Source organism: Echinops telfairi, unplaced genomic scaffold (genome assembly GCF_000313985.2).
Source record: "Echinops telfairi isolate 266 unplaced genomic scaffold, ASM31398v2 ScPeMD7_9;HRSCAF=40, whole genome shotgun sequence".
Classification (NCBI taxonomy): Eukaryota; Metazoa; Chordata; class Mammalia; order Afrosoricida; family Tenrecidae; genus Echinops; species Echinops telfairi.
Genome location: NW_022103906.1, coordinates 70562159 through 70588123, shown reverse-complemented (window position 1 = coordinate 70588123; position 25965 = coordinate 70562159). Strand labels below are relative to the sequence as shown.

Here is a 25965-nt window from a genome sequence, read left to right as displayed (position 1 = left end):
GCCCCTCTGTGTGAGCCAGTTTCATAGTTCATCTAGAGCTGAGACTCCTACCAACATGGGCCCTGACTTCTCCTCCAGAAGCCAGTCTACACGTGACACAAGTGCTTCTGTCTGTGAGCAAGACTGGAAGCGCTGAGGAGCTCAATGATTAGCAAGCATGCAACTCTCACAGGCTCACGGTCCTGGCACAAGTATAGGAATCCCAGATCCACCACTCACTTACTGACTGTGGATCCCTGACTAAGTTCCTTTACCCTAGTCATGCCTCCAGTGCTGGGCTGAACTGAGGTCCCCAAAGATCTATCCCTCTGCCCTCATCCTCCATGAACATGAGCTTTAAGTTTGAAAGGGATCTCAAGGCGAGACCACCCTGGATTTTTCAACCAAGCCACAGCCACTACCATCAAGTCAAATCAGACTGATAACCAGCCTGGAGGCTCAGTGAAAGTGCCCCTGTGAGTTTCTGAGCTCTGACATCTTGACAGGAGCAGACAGCTGCATCTTCTCTCTCAGAGCAACTGGTGGGGCCAAACCGCTGACCTGGCAGTGAGCAATTTTGTGAGTCACCAACCCACTACGCCACCTGGGCTCCTGGGATTCTTCTTTGTTCTTCCTTTCTTCCTTCCTTTCTTTCTTTAATTTGTCTTTTTCAATAGTTTTATTGTCACATAGTCCACGTCCCACACAATTCAGTATCTTTCGATTTTTGAAGGCATGTGAATGACAAGTGTCCTTATTAAAAAAAAAAAAAACAGAGACAAGACACCAAAGAGATGATTAAGAGTTCTTGGAGCAATGGAGGCAAAGACTAGAGTTAGGCAGCCACAAGCAAGGAAGTTGGCAGTCACCAGAAGCTATCAGAGACAAAGAACAGCATCTTCTTGGGGCCTCTGATGCTTCCTTCTGCACCCCAGAACTTTAAGAGACTACATTTCTATCCTTTTAGAGGCCACCAAGTGTATGGCAATTTGTTACAGCAAGCCTAAGGAACTAATTAATATACTTTGATTTTCTCACTGAAAAATAAAAATTTAAGGAACTAATTAATATACTTTGATTTTCTCACTGAAAAATAAAAACAATAATAGTACCTACCTCATAGAGTTCCTGTGATGGTTGAGGGAAATAATCCTTGCAAAGCATGTAATGTCATAGGGCAGTGGTTCTCAAACTGTGGGTTGAGACCCCTTTGGGGGTTGAATGACCCTTTCACAGGGGTCACGCGATTCCGCACAGGAGCAAAATGACAGTTATGAAGTAGCAATGAAACAATGTTATGGTTGGGGGTCAGCGCAACATGAGGACCTGTATGAAAGGACCGCGGCGTTGGGAAGGCTGAGAACCACTGTCAAGGCGCAGTGCTTAGGAAGCTCCCATTAAGATGCTGTGATCATTTGCTGCCACTAGAAACCTAGTTAGCAGCCCAGGCTCAGAGAAACGTGTTCTTCACATGTGACCCCTCCCAGTTCACCCATGACCTAACTCCAGCAATGAGATGTTTAGTGAACATTTCCCCCTAAAATCAGTTGTGAACATGGAGTAAATAATTGTCTTCATAACGTGGGCCCTTCATTGTCTAGAGAAACTAGCTAGAAAATACAGCCACTTGCCATAGAAGTGAACTTAACTCAGGGCAGCCCATGAGGCTTGAGGAAAATGGTGCTGTACTCCACATTTTCAGTGGGTGATCTTTCAGACATAGATTACTAGGTCTTTCTGGGTGAGGTGAGCTCAAAGTACAAGCTTTTGGTTAACAATTTACACCACCCAGGGACCTGATTAGAAAGTAGTTGAGATTATTCTTCATTTGAAAATCAAGTTCTGAGAAAGCTCCATGCACTGAATAGTGTGCCCTGTATAAGGGCTACAGAAATGATTAAGGCATGGCTTTTCCTCAATAAAGGCTCACCAGGTAGAGGTAACAGTGTGGGTCACTACTGGATGTCAACAGAAGTATCCTAAAGCCTCAACAAAGCAAAGGGTGAGCCACCATAAATTCCACCTTGAACTTGCCTCGACTGGTTGTTTAGGTTGTACATACATTCATGCTCATGAGATTAGAATAAGGCATGTGTTGACTTGCTTTAATGCATCTTTAGTTTTGTTCTGTTTGTTGTTGTTGTTGTTCTGTTTTCTGAAAGAAATGAAATCTCTCTCAAGAGAGAGCTAAATCTTACTTTTGACAAAGTACAATCTGACCAAATCCAACCAGTTCATTCTCAGAACTATCTGCTCACTGGGTCGATGGTTCACCTCATCACAGTTAGGATTCTTAGAGAAGGAGATTAGAAGCGGATGTGAGATTAGCCTTTAGCATTTTAAGATTAGACCACTAAGTGTTGCATACAATAGTATTCCAAGAAGGCATTATTGCTCACTGATTTGGAGGGAGTACGTACATCTCCTTTTTTAAAGGAAAATGCTCATTCGTTTTCCCAATCAGTTTTACACGAACTTCGCTTACTACAGGAACCCTGATGGAATGTGGTCCGTGTGACCCAAATGTTAAAGCGAGGCCCTGGGAGGGCAACCGTTTCTGTTCCCCACTTGTCTAACTTGGCAGCAGGGGTCAACCTGTTTTTATCACACCTCAGTGTTACCCTTCACAACGCGGAAGGGATAAGAATTTACAATCTACGACTCAGAGAAATACTGCAGAGAAGAAATTACACCATTAAATGTTTTGCAAATATGTAGTTCAGTATGCCAAATGTCATTTGACATTTTCACCTTTTTATTCCCTCTCCAAACCCAAGTCATATCTTTTGATATGCTAACTATGTTGAACAGGGATGACATTTACAATAGAAAACTCAGACCCTGAATTATTGCACTTGAAAATAAAGGCAATTTGCTGGCTTCCTCAGAGGGTTGTTGAACTCAAGAATGGGTTCAAGAGCATCTACTTCTCTAGAGAACTTTAAAAGCCCAAAGATTATCATGTGTCTAGGGGGTTTGATCTAATCCTGCCCAGGGTCAAAAGCTCGCATTCTTCTCAGAATCAGCCCTATAATTGTGATCCTGGATCTTCATTAACTAGCAGCCCTGAATCTCATGCAAGAGCTTAACAGCTGTGCATTAAGCAAGCTTTTCAACCTGCCTACATTTCAATATCTGACCTGAATTCAAAGGGAGCATTATTTTATCCAGACACTGTGGTGTGTGAGTAGTTTTTCAAGTGCTGAAAAGTTGCTTTCTTTCCAAAGCCTGTGGCTATTGCCCCGGGCTTTGAGGATAATGCTAGAAGTGGCTTCTCATGACTGTCCTAGGACTGGAGCAAGCCTTAGATTTATTGGCAATTCCTACAGGAATCCAACCATTGGGAGAAGTATTTGTATTCATAAAATGGCACTCAGGAAAAAGGATGACAAGAATATTAAATGTCAAGACATTAGTTAAAAGATCAGGTGCTTGCACGGCCCACTGTGCTGCCCTCTGAGGATGTGGTCCCATGCCATTTTCTGAGAGATGGTTCAGGCAGGTGACGATTAACATCTGGCCACTTTGGGGTTTCAGTCTACATGCTGGGAGAGGGGCACACTGCCTCCACAGCACACACGTGAGCTTCTCCTATGGCTTCCATGTCCCTGTTTTTGAATATATTGACACAGGTTCAACAAACGTGACTCACAGTGTGAGAAACACCCTTCCTACAGATTTATCGCCAGAGAATACAAATAAAGCTCATATTAACTTGACTTTAAAAGTCTTTTCTGATGTTCTGATACCCTGCTGACATGTTTTCCTTTAGGTATTCTTGGACTCTCACTAGAAAAATTCCCATCAGATCTCATTCCCACACCTCCACGCTTTTAATTTATTAGTGGCTAGGAAAGAAGAAGGGCATAAGTCAATCTGTTCACCTCTTAAACTACTCCTTATAATCTTTTTGAACTGCCTCTTGTCACTTGTCTCACAAGCAACATGTATTTATCTCATTACCCAGACAAAAACATGAATCATTGTCATGTGAACTTTAAGAAACCCTGGCCAGCCAAGCCTGCTGGTGGTGGTTCATTCACAGAATCATGCCTCTGGCCCAAAAGGGCTGGCAAGAGACACACCAGAGGATTGGGTCATAACATATTTCCTTGCTTGACTTTAAAGATTTAAGCACCAAAACTAAACAAAATTTTCAACTCAAAAAAAGTTCGTAGTTTCTAATGATTCCAGTTTCTGTTCTTTTCTGTTCAAACATAAAAATGATGCAATATTCTTTGCTTTACAAAGGGTAAATTCAAACTTTAGGAGAGCTTCCTAATCTTCAAAGTCAATAGGAAAGAGCAGAAGTAAATTTCCAACCAAGCAGAGCCTAGTGGGGTGGGTGCATCTAACTGTGGAACACAAAAGCCAGTATGTCCCAGTACACTGCACAAATGAGGTTAAAACCACTCGAATCTTACCATTTTCTGAGTTTCTGTTTTATAAAATGGATTTTTAAATCATTATTCAGGTCGAGAATCTAGAGTTTCATGCAAAATACAGTGTCCCCATGATGCCTGTTTTGCACCATTACAGCCTCTTGCGGGGCTGAACCTCTCATAGGCCACTCGTTAGTCCCAGACTTTTCTGGTTTGATGGTCACATCTCCATTGTGGCTTGGCTTTATCAAGGCTCACCGAGCCCCAAAGCAACTCTGTTTCTGACCCAATGGGACCCCCCAACTCAATTTTCAACTAGAAGCATGTCTTTCCTAAACGCAGTGATTCATGTTGTTGTTGGAAGGTGCCAGATATGAGTCGGCTACGACCCAAAGCCACCGAATGAAACACCCTCACAGAGCCCGTCGCTGAAGCCACCACGTCAATCCCTTTCACTGCGGGTCTTCCTCGCTTCTGCTGCCGCTCCTCTGCTTTACCAAGGGTGATGCTTCAGAGCCCACTTTCATCTCCTATCATCTTTTGAGGGCCAAGCATGGGCAACAGGTTTTCTGGAGCATTGATTATAAGCATACTGTTAAAAAACCCTGTCACTGCTGTCACGTCAACGCTGACTCATAATGACCCTGCAGGACTGAGTAGGCCTATAGGTGTCTAAAATCGTAAATCTTTAAGGAGTAAAAAGTGCCATCCCACAGAGTGGCTGGTGGTTTCAAACTGCTGTCCTTGTGGCTATCAGCCCAACTAACCACACAAAAAACCCTGTGATCGATAACCCACTATGTCACTAGTGGAGCCCTGATGGCATAGTGGTTACACAGTGAGCTGCTAATCACAAAGTAAGCAGTTCAAAACCAGCAGGTGCTTTGCAGGAGAAAGATGAGCCTGTGAAGAGACACAGGGTCACAGGCCCACAGGGGAAGGTAACCTGTCCCATAGAGTTGCCATGAGTCTGAACTGACTCATTGCCAGGGAAGGACAGACATCATTAGGGCTCCTTTTATTTGTAGCAGACCAGACCGTAATGTGGTATTCAGCCCTGGAGACATCTGCACAAATCCTGCCCTGCCACCTGCTGGTTGTCTAGTCTTGGACACATCGCTCACCTCCTCAGAGCCTTGGTTGCAAATGTAAATGAATATACAGCCCGGTGGAGAGCAAGATGGAGGAAGACGTCACATGGTCTTTGAGAAAGCAACCAATTTGGTGGGAAGTAAGCACTCTTCATTTTTCCCCCCTCTGATTAAAGAGGAGTTGCTTATCAAGAGCCAAAAATAGGTGATTTATTTATATACATCTCTCAGTGGACTTGTTTGTGCAAACCAAACAATTTTTTGTGTGTGTGGCAAATAACTTGTCTCAGGCCGGGCTGTTTCACAAACCAAACTCCCGATGCTTAACTTCAAGTGGCAGGACAAGAGTTTTAGAACAGGAACATTTGGAGCGGAACGTGTATCGATCTGCAGGCCCTCTGGTAAGATTTCTGCCAGGGCTTCATTCATCGTTCTCGTGCACAACGTAAGCCAGCCATCAAAAATGAGTAGCTCTGGCAAGTCCCAGGGCAAGAGAGATGCCAAAGCAATTACATTTATGGTAAATTCAGAAGAGGAAAACGTGCATAAGATAGGAAGAAAATCTCAGGGGGTGTAATTTGAAGGAAAGGCGGGAGTTGGTCTGTGCCAGCCATCCCTGGATGCCACTGGCATGGAGCCATTAGCGGTGGAATGGATCAGCTGGAGCAAGCATGCTGCATGAGATAGACCATTACACAGTGAAAGGCCCTGTAACGAGTTTTTTATTTTTCAGTGCTTTGTATTTGTATGCTATTTTTAATTTCTAAAAGCCCATGATGATGTTTTATCTGTCACAAATGAATCAAGACAAGACTGATGTGTTGTATGCTGTGCTCATCTCACCGTATCAAAACGGTGCTTTCTTTTAAAGTCTGCTTTTCTGGCTCTCTCCTTCCATTCACTGTCAAAGCTCTTAAAAGAAAAGTTTCCCTTTGTTGGTTGTAATGTTCACCTCCCATTTCTCCTGCCTACATTGGCCATCTGGCTTTTACCTTCACCACACCCCGGAAATCAGCCTGTTACAGCTCACCAGTAACTTCCTTCTCCGACTTGACCAGTCTGTGTGTGCAGACACTATTGACCTTCCCACATGCTTCTTTTTCTTTTTCAAGTAATGTTTTATTACATGTTTGGTAGAAATGTACTTAACAAAATAACTTCCCACTGAACAATTTAAATTTCACTCGGTGATAATGGTTATGTTCTTCACCATTAATCCACATTCTCATTATTTCCATTCTAGGTAATCCATTTCCATGAACGTAACCTCAGAGCTTCCCAATCTTCTCATCTGTGGTTTAGAGTATTTGTTGACTCTTTGGTCTCGTAGAAAAGGTTCGTTGTTGTTGTTGTTGTTGTTGTTAAGAATGCAGTATTCACGGGGGATATCCATGGGCTGACCTGCTATTGAGCTAAAAGGTGACTTGAAAGGATTGTTTCTCAGGGTGACTGTTTCAGAGGGTCCCCTGGTCTCTGCAGGTCCAGTAAATCGAGGTTTGCTTTTTGTTCAATTTGAAGGCCTATTCCACATTTTCCCACCATTTCTATCAGGCTCCTCCCACTGCAATCCTGATCAGAACTATCTGTGGTGGTAGCCAAGCACCATCTACTTCTTCTGATGTCAAGATAGGTGAGCCTGTGGTTCTTGTAGACAGTTAGTGGGTTTTTCCACAGTCTTGAGTTTCTTTATTTCTCTTTTGCTCCATATAAGTATTAACTTTAACATTTAGGTCTTTTATTGATTTTGAGTAAGTTTTTATGCATGGTTTGAGGTTAGATCCTATTTCATTTTTCACACAAGTAGATATCCAATTTTGTTAAAGAGATTATTTCTTCCCCATAGAATGGATTTGACCCTTTGTTGAAAAATGGTTGTCCATAAATGGATAGATTTATTTCTGGGTTCTCAATTTTATCCCACGGTCTACATGTCTGTAACTGAACCAGTAGTACCAGGTCATGTTGATGCCTGTAGCTGTATCACATGTTTTTAGATCAGAGACTGTGAGCCCTCCTACTTTATTCCTCTTCAATGATGGTTTGGTTATTCATGTTCTCTTTTCCTTCTAAAGTTGATGGTAAGTTCTTGGTAAAGGATTTTCATCAGAATTGTATTGTATCTATAGTTCATTCTTGGTAGTGTTGACATTTTCACAAGATCAAGTCTTCCTATACATGAGCACCTAACAACGATTGTGAAAATAAAATGAAACAACACAATGGTGAGGATAGCACAGGACCAGGAAGGGTTGCATTCTGTCCTAAATGAGGGTGCTAGGAGTTGTAACCAACTCAAAACACCCAAAAACAAATGCATGAACACAACTCTGTCTGCCAGCTGGTTGATCAGTGGTAACCTGTGTGTTGCCAAGATCCTCAAAGCTACGTCACCAGTATTAAAAATACTCACAGGATCACTTCTAGTAGATAGGTTTCAGGAGAGCTTCCAGACTGAGAACTGACTGAGAAGAAGGAATGGACTGGTCGTTTCTGAGGTGGTTTTTTCCTGAAAACCTATTGTGTAGCATTAGAACACTGTCTGGCACAGTTCCAGAACACGAGCTCTTCAGTCTGGAAAGTACTGAAAATATAATTGGGGAAGAGTTACCTTCTCAAAATAGAGTCCACCTTAATGACATGGATAGATAAATAGGATAAATAGATAATGAATAGATAGATAGATAGAAAAGCTTTGGGGGAAAAAAGAAAGAAAAGCTTTTGAGACCTTCATTTGCTGATGAAGCAGGACTCAAAATAAGAATATCAAAATGAATCATTAAAACATGGAATGTTCAATGAATCTAGGAAAGTTGGAAGTCATCAAAAATTAAATGGGCCACATAAAGTCATTAGTAAAATAGACGGGTATTGGTCATTTTGAATCAGCTAATCATATGGTTTACTATGTTGAAAATGATAAATTCAAGAGGAACGACATTGAAGTCGTGAAAAAGAACATTTCGAGATCTCTCTTGGAGTACAGTGCACCTGACCTAAGCCAGGGTATTTTCAATCACCGTACATGCATGTGGAAACTGGACGGTGAAAGTGGAAGACCACAGAAGACCTGAGGAAATTGAGTGATGGTGTTGGCAAAGAAAATGGAAAGGATCATGGTCTGCAGAGGAACAAATAAGTCTGTCTTAGAAGAAGTACAGCCACAGTGCTCCTTGGCAGCACGGATGGCAAGATTTCATCTCGCATACTTTGTCCATGTTCAGAAAAAGGAAACCATGCCACCAAGTCGATACCAACTCATAGCGACCCTGTAGAACAGGACAGATCTACCCTGGTGAGTTTGCGAGACTGTAACTCTTTATGGTAGTAGACAGCCCCTTGCTTTGCCCAGAGTAGCTGATGGTTTTGAACTGCTGACTTTATAATTAGCAGCCCAACTCGTAAGCACTACATGTGTGACTCTTTGGCATTCCTTAAATGTGAACTTTTTATAAATGGAAAACTAAGATCTGAAAGAGATTTCATGACTAAAGCTACAGGAAAACTGAAGCCAACCCTATTCAATCAGTTGGCAGAGTACAGGCCCGCTAGTTCTCGGTTCTGTTCCCTTTGCCTTACAACACAAGTGTCTCCTTTATTTCTAGCTCAACACATACATTTGCATCCTAAAATTACCCACAGTCTATGAAAGGAGAGCATCTTGATTTCTTTCGCCATTTGACAATTCATGATCAGAAATATTGGGAATGTCCAGCCTTTCTTCCACTCATGTCCTCTCTGATGTCCTCACTAGAACAAACCCTGCTGAAAGGAGAAGTCCAATTCTTTCTTTTGGATCGCATGCCTTGTATCTAGCACAGCACCTTGGACATGCAGGAATTCATTAAGTATTTGTCAAATCAGCATAAACCCTCTACTTCTTCTCCTTTCAAAGACCCCCTGGTTATCAGGGAGACATCATCAGCAAACATGTGCTCTCATTTAAGCGGAGGCTAGTCTCTCTATCCACCACCTGTCTGGCAGTGTGTCCGACCACAGTGGCTTGTGTGTTGTTACGAGGCTGGAATCTGTCCGACCAGCGTTTCAGATCCCAAAGAGTCACCCAAGACGGACAGGCTTCAGCCGAGCTTCCAGACTAAGACAGACGGCGAAGTGAAATCTGGCCATTTCTTCTGAAAACTAGCCAGGGCAAACCCTGAATAATGACCGAACGATGTCCTGAACATCTTTGCAAGGGCAGTTAACCAGGTCTCTCTCCAATGGAGCCATTGCTGGATTTGAACCACTGACTTTGAGGCTAGCAGTAAAGTACTTAACCAATGCACCACTGGGGCCCCTTGAAGATAGTATCGGACCAGGCAATGGCTCGGTGAATGTGCTTGAGTTAGACCAACTAGTTAGAGTCTAGCCAGCTCACTAAATAACGATCCACATCTACCAGCCACCATAGTGTTTGTTCCTCACTCTCTGCCTTGTTAGTTCTTTCATTCAAGTGTTCTGTATTGGGCAGGGGTGAGGGAGGAGGGTATCAAAATCCATAGTAGCACAGCTGAGCCAGACTTCCCTTGCATGCCTATGGAAATCCTTTAGTCTCTCTGTCAGGTCTTTTCCTCAAGCTTACCCCAAGGAGCTGAGCCCTATAATCCCATCATGCAGAGCGGGTCCCTTCTCCCCTGTCTTCCTCCTCCTTCTCACCGGTTCCTATTCAAGCACCACCTTACCTTCTAATCCTGTTTCGTGTCTCACAGGATTCCTTGACACATTTTAATGATGCCAAGTTCTGAAACTGAGCATCAGAGGTGAAAACGATCTATTTTGTCATGGTTTATTTTCGAGTTCTGTGACCTAGATTTGGAGGATGCGTAGGTGTGTTAATTATCCTACCTTCAGCCACAGGTACAGAATCTATGTTGAAAATTATAAATTGAAAGTCACTTTCCTTATCTATACTTCTAAAAACTATTCAAATGAATGACCACATCCTAGCAGGAGTTCTTTGGGAAATATAACCACGTTTACCTTGATGGTGTTCTGTTTGTGAGTAAGAGGAGAGGGGATGAATATATACCACAAGTCTGAGCGGACGAAGAGAAGGAGTCATGCATAGTCTGGTATTATGGTAATCTGGTATCCAGGTGCCTACCTTATCCTGCAGTGACCTCACAGCGTTTCCTCGCTGACACAGCAAGTTCCTGGAATTTACACAGATGCAGACAATTATGCCTTTGAAACTTGAAATTTGACTTCCAGAGTAGTTTATCCCATTGTCTACACAGATGCCATCGGAGTGAGAATTTAGAACATTCAAGAGTTTAGAGAGTTGTATTCTCTCTCCCATCAGAGCCCTTTGGGGAGTACAACATCTCAAGAGGAAGAGACTGCGGGTTAGGCTTTGGTGCGTGTCCACAGGCTGATTCGGCAGATATGCCACTCACTCATCCCGGTTTGTTTATATGGTCTTCTCCACATCGCCCTTACCTTAGAGGAGGGTTCCTCCAGAGAGGGAGCATGGGTGCCGGCTAACAAACGTGGAAATGTTTCTCCCTCTGTGGCCAGAGTGGCCAGTAGCCTAGGCCAATTGCTAACTGGTGGCAACCCTGTGTGTGTCAGAGCAGAGCTGTGCTCCGTAAGGTTTTCAATGGCTGCTTTTCCAGAAGTAGATTGCCAGACCTTTCTTCTGAAGTACCTATGAGTGGACTTGACCATTCAGTCAGTATCTGAGGACATTAAGTATTTTCACTATGTCTACTACAGACCTGTGCCATCGAGTTATATTTTGACTCATAGAAATCGTATATATGAAAAAAAAAAAAAAAGAAATCATATATATGGTTTCTGAGACTGTAAATCTTTGGGGGAATGGCTAGCCTCGTCTTTCTGCCTCAGGGCAGCTGGTTGATTTGAACCACAAACCTAGCAGTTAGAAACCCAACAATCACTTGGCAGCACCTCTAGGCCTCCCTAGTCTAGCCGTGAAAAAAGAACAGCAGACAAAACGTTCATGGAGACGTGTCTGAAGAATGCCTGAAGGACACCTGACGGAACGTCAAGGTCATCCAACAAAAGCGAAATCTGAGGACCGGTCATAGCAGAGACTAAGCGGGCCTGATGACAAATGTCCGGCGGGATTCCAGATGGGATCCGGGAACCGAAAATGGGCGATGGGTAAAAGCTAAGGAGATCCAAACAAAATACGTACTCCAATCAGGCATCCATGGCAAAATCCACTACATCAGTGGTTCTCAACCTGTGGGTCGCGACCCCTTTGCGGGTCCAACGACCCTTTCACAGGGGTCGCCTAAGACCATTGGAAAAATGTGGTTTTTGATGGTCTTATGAACTGAGACGCCACTCCTCTATCCATCTCCCCAGGCTGGTCCACCCACATGCAGATATACCCACATACGAGTACCCAGCGTGAAGACTGTTACCCATGTTACACCATGCTTCAAGACAAAATTTCATTACTTTGTCATTAGAAATCAATATATCACAATATAGAATTACTTATTGTTTTTGTGACTCATCACTATGCTTTAATGATGTTCAATTTGTAACCATGAAAATACATCCTGCCTATCAGATATTTCCATGACGACTCATAACAGTAGCAAAATGACAGTGATGAAGTAGCAATGAAAATAATGCTATGGTTGGGGGTCACCACCACATGAGGAACTGTATTCCAGGGTGGCAGCATGAGGAAGGTTGAGAAGGCCATTGTAGATGGTAGTGGGGGGTTTGGATCATATTGATATGGCTGCTGGATGGTAACAAAGAGACACTACGGTGAGATGATTTGAAGGAAAAGGTGGTGGGGCCCATAGGAACTCTGTATTGTCAAGTTTTCTTGTAAATCTAATTTGTATGAAAAAATTAAGCCTACTTAAAAATAATAATAATTAAGCCTACTAAAATAAGCTCTTGTAAAAGTCCATTGCTAACCGGACAGCACCACCAGGCTTCCATCCTGCCCTGCGCAGGGACTCCTCCCAGCCTGGAAGCAGCTTCCTGTTCATCTCTAAGTGTGGGTCAGAGCTCCTAGGCTTCGAGAGAGGCTCCACGGCGCCCTGAAAATGTCTTGGTTATAAGTTGGCACTTATTCTCTAACAAGCATGGAGCTGTGAGTTAAATGGCCTCAAAATGAAAAGAAAGCCCTCCCCCGCGTGTGTCAGGCGCCTCTCGGGTGATAGACAGCTGTAGAGCATCGACACACTGCACTCGAAGGAGAAGATGAAATCGCAGCTGTACAGCAGGTGCCAGGCTCAAGGCAGGGAGCAAAATCTAACTTTAACTCGCACATTGTTTCCATTTCACCAGAAATACTCTAGCACACATCAAGGAATTCATTTCCTAAAAGACATTTTCTACCTGGCTTCCTAAATTCCAGAGTGAAACTCCTCTCTGGTACTTTGTTTTAGGGTAGCTGGAGAAATTGTAAATATCTAGATGAGAGTGAACCGGGAGAGCTTTACTTAGAATGCCCTCTGATAGCTGACAAATTCACTGCGGGTTTTTCAAGATTGTTCCAAACTGCTAAGGGGAGGGATGAAAGTGGTTTGCAAGAGATAGAGACAAGGAGTTTCCCTAACCTGGAGTCTATGAGATCCAGGCAAATGAATACAATGCTATATTCACTGTGGTTTCGTTCGGTTCCTGCTTGCTTTTACAATCAGCCCATAGCTTTCCTTGGATTTACAGAGAGGTCTGTCAGCCAACCGAGTTAAAAACGGTTCCCACATTCTATGCCATTCCACATTCTCCTATCACCAGAGACTGAAATCGTGACAGCAGAGATCCAGTATCAGAAATGATCCCAAACGCTAGAGTGGGAGGCAAATGTTTTGAGAATGATGAGGGCAACAAATGTGCATATGTGCTTGACAGAATGGATGGATGTATGGATTGTGGTGAGAATTGTATGAGCCCCCAATAAAATAATTTTTTTAAAATACTGCAAAGAGGTCTTGTGCAGCAGATGTGCCCTATATGATACATCCTTTGATTTCATGGCTGTGGCTTCCATGAGCATTGATAGTGGTTACATGTAAAATAAGACCCTTGTTAACTTCACTTTCTTCTCTGATGTTTATGATGTTGTCTACAAGTCCAGTACTGATCATTTTTTTCATATTTATTCCATCCTGAAGGCTGTAGTGTTTGATTTTATCAATAAATGCTTCAAATTATCTTGGCATTTTGCAAAGTTCTGTCATCTTCATATCACAGATTGTTAATAAATCTTCCTCAAATTCTGAAAAAAAAAATGAAAAGAAATGATCCCAAACTGTTGCCAAATTCCCTTAATAAGAAAACAGGTCCCTACAGCAGTGATTCTCTGTTGGATGGCGTTACATCAACCTCTATCCCTAAAGAAGATAAACTAGAAACAGGTCCTTCCGTCACCATCGTCCCTATCCCAGGTCATCCGTTCCTTGCATGATCAAGTAAGCAGTTATGATCATGTGGATTCCGACCAGTGCCAAGGGCCCTGAGCACTAGAGTACAAGTAAACACAAGAGGATTCTCAATCACTGCCTTTTCAGTAGGAGATCAGGAGACCTTCTTCAACGCACCTCTGGGTGGACTCAAACCACTAACCTTTTGGTTAGTAGCTGAAGGTATGAACCATTTGTACCACTCAGGGACCCCTATACCTGATATACTTCATGAAAGCCTTCTCTTTGCCTCAACCCAATGTTTATTTTAAAGGCCCAAAACAGGCCTTCTTCTAGCGAGGAGGCATGGATCACCCTAAATATCCATTCCAGGCAAAGGATCCTTGACTCAAATTGCCAGTCAGATCCACCTTCTTCTTCTTTTTTTTAAATCATTTTATTAGGGGCTCATACGACTCCTATCACAATCCATACACACATCAACTGTGTAAAGCACATCCGTACCTTCATTGCCCCCATCATTCTCAAAACACCTGCTCTCCACCTAAGCCCCCGGCACCAGGTCCTCATCTTTTCCTCTCCCTCTCCCCATCCCCCCTTCCTCATGAGCCCTTGATAATTTATAAATTATTATTTTGTCATATCTTGCCCTGTCTGACGTCTCCCCCTCCCACCCTTCTGTTGTCTGTCCCCCAGGGAGGAGGTCACATATAGTGCCTTGTCATCAGTTCTTTCTATCCTTAACAGTCCCTCCAGGGATGAGCGGTAGCACCTGGGATGATAGGGACTCCAATCTGATGATTCCGTCATCACTTGGTTCAGTTCTTACATAGGTCCAGTCCCTCTTTTGCTGCTGTTGTTGTTGTTTTCTTTTCCGTCATGCTTGCCTTTCATTACCAGTATCTTTAGACGTTGATCTCTTTTTGTTGGCGTCAATGTCAGAACAACGAAGTTGAAACTGTAACAACTGTCAAACGTGTGCTGAGTTCAATTGTTGTATGTCTTTGCAGTTGGCAGGGCTCGATTTTCCAGTCCTTACAACTCTCTGCACCCCACTAACAAAGACTCCCTCATAGACCAGGTCAGAGCCTGCGATACACCAGCATTTTGATCAGTAAATGAGAACACTAAGCACCTGGGAGGGAAGGGCTGAGGGTGATAACATCAGTAATGTCTGCACTGCACCAGGTATAGGGTACCGATCACGAAGAGTAGATGTACAGGACAAAGGGCCAGTCGAGTGCTGTCCATTGTAACTCCTCATAAATAAGGGACTACTTGTACCACAATCCAGGGCCATATAAAATCAGAAAAATAATGCACTGTGATATATAATTCACTAAAGGATATATGTGTGTCCTTATGTAAGCATTCACACCTAAGTAACAAATTACAACTCTTTCACATGATATGCTTGTCTCAAGAGAATTAGTGAATTCCTTACCTAACAAGAGGGGGCATCTCCGTCCCTATTTGCTTCTGTTTTAGTTTCTGAAACTCTTTTTATAGTCGACTCATTTCCCACCCTAACTATTCAGTATCTTTTAGCATATCAAAGCTAGTGTAATAACTGTAGTGAATTATAAGGTGTCTTCTCTATATACAATTATCCAAAGTTCAAGCTTTAAGTAGAGAATCTTTCTGTTATATAATATTATGACAAGTGTACTGCTCTTCCTGTTTTGTACGTGACATTTAGGAGCCCTGGTGGAACTGCAGGTTGGACTCCTAACCTAAGATCGGCGGTTCAAACCCACCAACCTCTCCAATGGGAAAAGATAAGGCTGTCTTCTCCCATAAAGTTTTACAAAGCCACAGGCACTCTGTAAATGGGCTTTATGACTCAGAACCCGACACAATGGCAATGGTAATGTGCTTGGACTGGAATATCTACTTTATGATCCAGGAGACAGGCTTAACCAAGAACCCAGGTATAGACCAAGATCATGCCAGACAAGCAGGATGGAAGCTTGCCCTGTTCACACAATACTAGGCAATATGGATTCACCCCATCCCATACTTCTCCAGCATCACCCGCCTCCTGCTGAATCGTGCATCCCGATAAAGTGAGCATGGCTGAAGATGCTGTGAAGCAGACAGACAGCAGATCCCAAGTTAACTCTCGGAAAGAAAAGAGTCACAGCTCTTTGCTACTCCCTAGGCTGCATGATCACACATTCCTTTGCTACAACCGAGTGTAGTGGTGCTACTTAATTCCTCTCTCGTTCTTTCACATGTAGACTCAGTATGCTGGTGTTAGTTGTTGTCAACTAGGATTAGTCGTGAGTCAGCTGGGATTCATGATGACCTTCTCCATAACAGAATGAAACATTGCCCGGTCCTGTGTCATGTCCATGGTCATTGGTTTCAACTCGCCGCACCACATTAGGCAGTGTTTTCTTGTGCCCCATCAGACTTGCATGGATTAATTTTGGAGTAGATTGCCAGGCCTTTCTTCCTTACATGCATTTGTCTGGAAGTGGCACTTGAACTTGGCCACCATGGGTGACCCTGCTGGTATTGGAAATACTGGTGGCATAGCTTCCAGCCGCCTGCCAGCCACCCGAGTGCAGAAAAACAACAGAAAGGTGGGAAACCGGATGGTGTTATTTTTATTTCCTGCTGCTTCTCTGTAGTTTGTGTACAAATTCAATACATCATACCATAGTCATGTAAAAGGAATTGCTCTATTGCCTAATTGATACCAGAATTGTCAAGAACTAGGGGTGAAAAAAACCAAAAGCAATCCCATGCTTAACATTTGTCCCCACAGATTCGAAATGTAGCAGCAAATCTGTGTGTGGACAGCAAGCATGGTGCTACAGGAACTGAGCTGAGGCTGGACATCTGTGTCAAGGACGGTTCGGAAAGGACATGGTCTCATGAACAGGTATGTCAGCATGAAGAAGTTCAGGGCAGGGGGTTGGAGAGATAGTGTGTTGGTCCGGGTCAACTACGGAAATAAATCCACAGAAACTCATATGTATAAGAGAGACTTTTACATAAAAGGTAAGTGTACATTAAGAAAGTATCCCAACCCATTGCTGTCTAAGCCCATAAGTCCAACATTAGCTCATATGTCTGACACGGATCTACAAGTCCTCTTCCATCTCACAAAACACACGCAATGATGCCGACTGCAGGAGGAAAGCCGTGTAAGCATCTCAGCACTGGCAGGAGTCTCCACATGGCTGCTCCAGCACCAAGGGCTGCATCGGGTTAGGTCCATGCAGCTTCTCCTCAGGGATGTCTCACAGGAAATGAGCCTTGCCAGCTGAAGCAAGGAACTGGCTAAGGCAGCTGCACCCTGGTCAGACCATCACAAAGCAAGAACTCAAAAGACAAAGCTCACCAAGCCATTTCTCTCTCCACTCTTCAATTAATCCCACATGTGTTTATTGGCCAGGTTGGCACAATAAACCTTAACTCTCTCAGACAGAGAAGCAGGGACAAACATACAGTGAGAACAAATCCCAAATGGAAACATCTTGGGATTGGGATGTGGGCCTGGTTCTGTCACTAACCAGCTCTGTAGCAACGTGAACTGCTTAGCCTTCCTGTGTCTCTTCTTGCCAGAGAAGCTGTGGTGACCCCTTGAGACAATGTATAAAATCATGCTTCCCTCCGCAGAAAGCATGGCAGACATGGTAGAATGTGATCCGAGCATTATTCCTTGTCCCCAAATGGTAGTTTTTAAAGCATGAAAGACCTTTAGGGTATTTTGTAACTCATCCAAACATAGTTGATGACTTTAAGGAAAGACACCTGTGGTTCAATAAGCATTTGGGGCCTTACCTCCTCTTGTTTCTCCTCGGTTATTGATCGTTTCCTTAAAATTCCATGTGTGGTGGTTGTTGTGGAGACGCTACACTGCAAGGCACACACCACCTGAGCAGTTTCTACATGTACACGTTAGGGAGGGGGATACATGGGTCCCATGGGGTGTCCCCAGGTCTCACTCCTGTTCTGAGCTGGACCTTCTTCATTAACATAAAGGTGGTGGTGCCCCCTCTCCCAAGGTTCTTATCGAATCATTTATCAATCATTTTATTGACATATAATTCATGTTCCACACAATGCAAGTCTAATATATTAAAAAGGAGTGGTGAGATCATTGCCACTGTCATTCTTGTCCTCATTATTATTAGCTCCTCATTTCTCCCCAGCCTCCCTGCCAGAACCCTAAGTCACTCTCCCTCTAAGTGCTGTCTCTCTCGAATCACCTCTGCTATGTTTCACATAACGTCATAAACCACAGGGGGTGGGGACGGGAACCAACAATTAAAACAAAGTAAAGTCAGAAGAGCCTCAATCCAAAAGGAACTGAAATGAATATAAATGAGAAGCAATTAAAGCTAAGTCAAAGGGGAAAACAAAAAATAGGATGTTGAATTTGAACCTAATATACCTGCCTTAATCCACTTGCCAACACACTCTGTAAGCAGACAAGCCTCTGCCCATCCCGAGACAATGGTCTGAGGAAACTCAGTGGAGGCGTAATCTGCTCCGGGATGATGCACGTGGATTGGGGGGTTTCACTGTCATCCCTAGCCTTCTGCAATCTGGCTGTGTATTCAAAGGAATGTCTTACATACATGCCTTGTAACTGTTATTGTTGGTTTTAATGTTATGTAAGAAGAATAACTTGGCAGCCACAATACTCAGCATGAACGTCCTGGAATATTTCAAGATGACAAATGGCTTGAATCATGCAACTCAAGCCATGACAATGTCTGCAGAACAGCAGCATCTCGCTCACTGGGGGAGTCCAGGTAGACGAGAGAAACAAATTCATAGACGCTCATATGTGTATAAGAAAGAGCTTTACATACAAGAGCACTTGAATATTGAGAAAACACCCCAGTCCAGTCCAGATCAAGTGATAAGCCGATATTAGCCCATATGTCCAATACCAATCTATAAATTCCTCTTCAGACTCATGCAACACATGCAATGACTTTGAATGCAGGAAGATCACAGGCCAGTGGCTGGAAAGTCTTGTGGATCCAGTGGCAGTAGAATCATCTCACTGTTGGCAGGCGTCTCCAAGTGGCTCCTCCAGCTCCAGAGCTCTAGCACAGCTCCATGTGTCTTCTCAGCAGAAATGTCTCGCAGGGAGTGAGCATGTGTCCCGCCTCCAGTGAGCTACTTATCTCCTTAGCACCTCCAAATGAGGTCATCAGGCTGTGACCTGATTGACGGCTAAACTCCACCCCTTCACTCTTAATCCTCTCAAACTGACAACAGATTGTACAACTACCACACATGCGTAGTAAATGCTGAATCAATGTACTTTCTGCTTCCTTGCCCACCCCCACAGAAGCACTAGCTAGGAATATTACATGGGAAATCACCCTCCGGTCCCCTGTAGCTGTGACTCTGCTTCCATTGGCCCATTCCCAAACACTAACAGTGTGTCCCAGGAGCACTGATGGGATCAAACATCGCTGACAGTTGACTCGCCCTCCCTTCCTCCATCTCTTAACACAAGTCGCTGAGGGAGGAATAGGGAAGAAGGCCTGGGGGGCAGCGGGTTCGGTGTGCACACTGAAATGTTGGCGGTTTGAACCCACCAGCAGCTCTTTGAGTGAAAGAGGAGGCAGTTTGCTTCCGTAAAGATTAACAGCCACGGAAAGCCTAGGAAGCAGTTTAGCTCTGCCGGAGAGGGTCCCTATGAGTCATTTGGCTTTTTGATTGCGGGGATAAGTTTACACTTGACTCCACAGAAGCGATTCTGACTTCAACCTGAGAGCAAGAAACGAAGCTTGGGGTGCCTCGCAGTAAGACCGGCTACCAGAGAGGAAGCACGGAGAAGCCATAAGAAACGTCTCCAACTATTGGACGAAATTCCTCTGGGATCTACACCCCCTCTATCCAGCCCAAGCAGGACAGGCCACTAGCCAGCTAGTTAATATGAGATGTGCTTCCCTGAAGCCTCCCTTAGGTTTAAAATTTCTATCCCAGTGACTCTGCAGAATAATATCATCTCTGGTCCTTTGGAGATCTTCACTAATGAAAAGATAATAAACAGAAAGAAGCCAACTGCAATTGCATACACTTTGCACGTTGTTGGATCCTGGTTGGGTTTTAGTTTTCCTGAGGCAAAAAGCCACGGAGTGTAATTCAAGAAGTAGGCACCAGAGGGCAGCACGAGACAAGCAGAAAACTAGATTCGCGGAACAAAAAAGACCAGCTTCGAGAGATCTAAAAATGGAACTCACAACAGGGAGATTAAACCAGATTGACAGCGAGTGAAAAAATGAATCAGATTTAAAATATGTATTGTCAGATATTGATGTTGAAATCAAAATATTTCACACTGCTTCATTTTCCAGTAGTTAGCTGGAGGCTTTTAATACAATATATTACTCGATGAGTTCTAAGATTTAAATTTATACTTACACGTTTGGATTAAAATTCCTGACTGGGGGGAAAAAGGTGTATCAGAACCGAAAAATTATGAGAATTTCCTTTGAATTCTATAGCATTCAGAAAACACAGAGGGCCCTTTTTAGTTGAAATGGCCCTGTTCTCCTCCCACCCCTCAACCGGCCACGCTGGATGGCACAAATCAGCGACACGTGAGTAAACACAATTGTTAGGTGGGGAATAGAGGAAAGTCCAGAGCAGCACCTTCCTGAGAAACTGCCATTTGCTGCCGAGCCGTGGCGCTGACTAATCTGTTCAGCACTTTGATGCTGCCGGAGCAGAGGGCGCTGCCGCTCCGGTTCCATAAGGGGAACTCCCGGGATGAGTGGGGGGGTGGGGGGGAAGGAGAGGGAGGAGGGGGAGGAGGAGGAGCCCTCCTTGGCCTAGTTCTCGCTCTGCAGGCTCTGGTCTCCCGCTGGGAGGAAGCACGCAGCAGGCTATCCTGCTGCGGAAGCAGCCAAATGCTGAAAGGGAGCCAGAGACCAAGGGGAGATAAGCCAAGGGCGATGGAAGCAAGCCAACCGCCTGCGGAAGGACGATTGGGGAGGAAGAATCTATCAAGATAGTGCAGACTGAGGGGATAACTTGCTCACAGAGACATGCGCTATCTCGGAGTTCTGCCATCCACACAACCATGAAATAATATATTACCATCCACACGGAGAAAATATGCCCAATGCCCCAAATCCGGTAGCAAGATGAAGATAACGTATGTGCAGTAGCAAGTCTACTGAGCTCATTAACACAACACAACGCAGACCCTGGCAGAGCTGCAGCTACCGCATTAATATTTAAGCAAAGGAAAATGAGTTCTGTAGCATTCTGGACCTGTGTTTAAAAGTAGCACTCCGAGAAAACGGAGAAATTAACATCAAGTTGCCTGAAGACTAAGGGAGTCCACGTTAAAAAAAACAACCAAAGCTGATGTAAGCAAATCTTAATGAAACCTCAATCTTTTTCCTCAGGAAAGAGCAGCTCCAGGGTAGACGACAAATTATGAATGTCACAATCACATTGCCCAGTGCCAACCATGACAGTGTGTTCCTGTCCGCATTTTTCTATGCTCACAAGACTGCACACAGGAAATATGCATAGTTAATGAACGGCACACACGGATTGGTTTGACTTGGCCACTGGGATCCCGTAAATAGCAGTAAGACGCACCTATCATCAGCCAACATATTTCCCCCTATGTCTTGGAGATGCATAGAGGGGTTAGAGCAAAATGACCACCAGTACTAAGAACAACAAACCCTGGTGAGAGAGGAGGAGGAGCAGCCAGTTGGCAGACTGAGGGGTTCCCAGGGAAGGCTCTGGCAGGAGGTGACATAACGGATGGAGGAGCCTCCACCAGGTTGGCTGATGAACGCTGGCCTTCCAGGCATGTGGATACGAAGGAACGGCAGCGAGGAAGCCCGAAAGCCTGGGCCGAGCAGGGAGCGAGCGACAAACATTTGGGTGCTGCTGGAAGTAAACAAAATGCAGTCTGGCTGAGAGAGAAAGGTCAAGGCCAGTGGCAAGAAGTTCTTTATGGTGTGTTAAGGATTTCAACATTATTGCTCTAATGCAGCCGTTCTCAACCTGTGGGTCGCGAACCCTTTGGGGGTCCAACGACCCTTTCACAGGGGTCACATGTTTTGTCGGAAATATGTGTTTTCGAATGGCCTTAGGAACCGAGACACTGCTCCTTTATCTGTCTCCAGGTGGTCCGCCCACAGGCAGATACGCCCACCTATGTGTACCCACCCAGTGTGAAGACTGTTACCCATGCTTCACCATGCTTCAAGACATTTCATTTATTTGTCCTTAGAAATCAATATTTCACAATATAGAATTACATATTGTTTTTGTGATGAATCACTATGCTTTAATTATGTTCAATTTGTAACCATGAAAATATATCCTGCCTATGAGATATTTACATGGTGAGTCATAACAGTAGCAAAATGACAGTGATGAAGTAGCAACGAAAATAATTTTATGGTTGGGGGTCCCCACCACATGAGGAACTGTATGAAAGGGTCATGGCCTTAGGAAGGCTGAGAACCACTGCTCTCAGGGCTATGTGAAGTTGTGGGGTTTCAGGTTACAGGGTACCCAGGTTAAAAATGTGTGTCAAACAGACGACCTGGAGCCTGAATGCAAACGTGAGGAAGCAAAGAAGGAGTGGAGAGGGGACTTAGGAGCCGGGGGCAATGGTCCACCGAAGGGATGCAGAGATGTGCATGATGTCGCGGTGGCTAGGTGAGTTCTGCCCCATAGCAACTGCTAGTCTGAGTTGACTAGAGAGACAAATTCATAGATACTCATATGTGTATAAGAAAGGGCTTTATATAAAAGAGCAATTTTATATTTAAGAAAACATGCCAGCCCAGTCCAGATCAAGTGCATAAGTCTAATATTAGCCCATATGTCCTATGCCAATCTGTAAATTCCTTTTCAGACTTACACAACACATGCAATGACTCCAAATATAGAAAGATCACATGCCAGTGGGTGGAAAGTCTTGTGGATCCAGTGGCGTTGGTGGATCCAGTGGTGGCTCCTTCAGCTCCAGGGCTCTCTGGCTGCCATCAGCATAGCTCCATGTGGCTTGTCAACAGGAATGTCTCACAGGGAGAGAGTGTGTCTCTGGCCTCCAGTGAGCTACTTCTCTCCTTTACACCTCCAAATGAGATCATCAAACTACGACCTGACTGACAGGCTAAACTCCACCCCTTCATCAATTGACAGAAGATTACATAACTGCCACAGCGATGCTATGAACACCAGAAGGAAACGCTGCCCAGTCCTGCATCATGCTCACAATGGTTCTTATGTCTGAGCCCCCCACGAGCCCCACTGTGTCGATCCATCCTGTCTTCCTCTTGTCCAATCCTCCTCCACTTTACCAAGCATGAAGTCCTTCTCCAGGGACTGGTCTCGCCTGACAACATGTCCAAAATGTGTGAGAAGAAGTCTCACCATCCTTGTCTCTAAGGAGCATTCGGGCTGTACTTCTTCCAAGACAGATTTGTGTATCCTTGTGTTCTTAGGCTGTGGTACTTTCAGTGTTCTTCACCAGCACCATAATTCAAATCCATTCATTCTTCTTTGGTCTTCCTTCTTCAATGTCCAACTTTCACATGCACGTGAAGTCCTTAAAAATACCGTGGCTTGCATCAGGATGATTAACAAACACAAAACTGAATTCACTGCCATAGAGTGAATGCCAACTCTTCTGACCCGGCAGGTCAGGACAGAATGGCCCCTGTGAGTTTCTGAGACTAACTCTTCGGGGGATAAAAAAGCCCTGTCTATGTTCTGAGGAGCGGCTGGTGGTTTCAAACGGCTGACTTTGTATAAGCACTACACCATCAGGGCAATACGGTCAGGCTAATGGTGGGGGGAAATAGGAAGAAAAATCCAGAAGGCAAAAGTGGCAAGATTTGGTATTTGATTCAATGAACAGAGTGAAGAAGGCAGGAGTTAAAAAAGAAATACTCTGAGGTTGACAAGTCCAATGCTGTTACAACCTACCGAAACAGAAACTAGGTCTCCCTAGGTGTTAAAAATGGGTAAGTACTGACTAGACTTAGCCAAAATGGTTGGCAGTTCAAATCCAATCAGAAGTACCTCAGACGAAAGGCCTGGTTATCTTTCGAAAGGGCACATGACATCACCACGAGTCAGGAGCAACTCAACAGCTGTAACAGACAAACAGAAAATAAAGGTGTAGGAATAGATTTCAAAGGGAAGAAAATCCACCCAGTTTACATTATGCTAAATCTGAGAGGCCCATGGACATACCGTTTCCCCGAAAGTAAGACATCCCCCGAAAATAAGACCTATTTACAGTTTTGCCTCTCGCTGAAATATAAGGCATCCCCTTGAAAATAAGACCTCCTCAAAAATAAGGCCCCCCAAAGCTACCATAACTCTGGACTCTGGACCATAGTGGCGGGCACCGCCACGCAGCTCACTGTTGGCTGCAGCGCAGCTGGAACAGACAGGAAGTGTGAAGTCTCTTTTAATAAAACAATAACTAATAAATGTGTACCATATTCTTCTTCATGGAAAAATAAGACATCCCCTGAAAATAAGACCTAGCATATCTTTGGGAGCAAAAATTAATATAAGACACTGTCTCATTTTCGGGGAAACAGGGTAGAGTTGGGAAAGCATACGAAGAGTTGGATATGGCACAGTGATGAGTTAGCAACGTACCAGCAAGAGTTGAACGGAGACTATGGAAGACCAAGCAGGATTGCAGCCCATGCCAAGGACGGCTGCGTTCAGGGGCACAGTACAAACGCCAGGAGAACAAGGTGATGATTGAATAGTCATTTTCCTGGTGAAGTGTGAAATGAATCTAAAAACATATCCACACATATGCCTACTAAAATTCTGTAGGTAAAGAGTTTATCCAATTCCTGTTCATGAACTATTTCAAATGGCCGCTGGACAACCCTTGGCCCTTCTTGGAAAGCCCTTCCTTGGTTCTCTTTTCTCGGGCAATAAATCGAATCACTTGCCATGACTCATACGCTCACCTGCTGTATCTTCCACTTAGCTATTTTCTTTCGTACTTTCTTCAAACTACTTAACCCAATCCTTTCATCATTTCCTAAGTCTCTTGCCCACTTGGCTGTTTTTGTTTGCTGTTCTTGGAATTTTGCCTGCTTCTCTACATTTTCTTTCCTGATTAGGCCCTAAAAACTAAAATACAACATTGTGTTGCTTTTATATCAACAGGGTAACCTGGACAGCTTGCCTTTAGTTTGTAATTCACAGCTTGGCTTCACCAGCCAGGCCTGCCTTGACTATGAGAATTCCACAATCTTATTGAAGCTCCAGAATTGGAAAAGAGCATAGGAGCCAGTGCCTGCTTTTTCCCATACACCTAAAGATTTTGTCACTGTGCCCCTCAAATAGTTGTCCGGCTCAAACACCTGCAGAAACTGCTTGTCCCCTACGGGATTCTACAGGATTTTTATTGACATCACCTGTTACATAGTCTGAACTCTGTGGATCATCACAAATTATGAATCACCTGGCAGAGAATGGGAAATCCAGGACACCTCATGGTGCTCATGAAGATCCTGTTCACAGACCCTGCAGAGGCGGCCTTGTAAGCAGACCAAGAGGATAACAATGAGTGGTTTCAAATTGGGAAAAGTATGTGCAGGGATGTTCTGTTCACCATACTCATTCAGTCTTCTGCTTATTCATACTTATTCATCTGTATGCTGGGCAAATAATCTGAGAAGATGGACTGTATGAAGAAGAATGTAGAGCATCGGATTGGAAGGAGACTCCATGGTGACATGTAATACGTAGGTGACACAACCTTATTTCCTGAAAGCAAGGAGAACTTGAAGCCCTTATTAATGAAGCTCTACGATTATAGCCTTCAGGATGGATTGCACCTCAAATTAAATAAGACATTCTCACAACTGGACCAGTAAACCAAATTATGATAAACCAAGAAGAGACTGAAGTTATAGAGGATTTCATTTTACTAGAGTAAATGAAAGCAGTTATGAAATCAAATGACATTTTGCATTGGGAAAATCTGGTGTAAAAGACCTCTTTAAAGTCCTAAAGAGTAAAGATGTCACTTGAGCACTAAGGTGAGCTTGACCTCGAGACATATGTCCAATTGTTTTGTTTTTATATCGAAGCTGAATAATAAAGAAAGAAGAGTCACAACCGCTGAAGACAAAGCCGGTGCATAAGCAAATGTGG

The 25965-nt window shown here is 44.0% G+C and overlaps 1 protein-coding gene across 2 annotated transcripts in view; it reads left to right on the top strand.

Annotated features, from left to right (window-relative positions):
• The window catches only part of GALNTL6 (polypeptide N-acetylgalactosaminyltransferase like 6), a 1306147-nt gene that overhangs the window by 1251473 nt on the left and 28709 nt on the right, over nucleotides 1-25965 (top strand). For both annotated transcript variants that reach the window (XM_045286961.1, XM_004696123.2), the window contains one exon: nucleotides 16583-16699. In XM_045286961.1, coding sequence (XP_045142896.1) covers nucleotides 16583-16699 — 117 coding nt within the window. The remainder of the gene's footprint in view (nucleotides 1-16582; nucleotides 16700-25965) is intronic.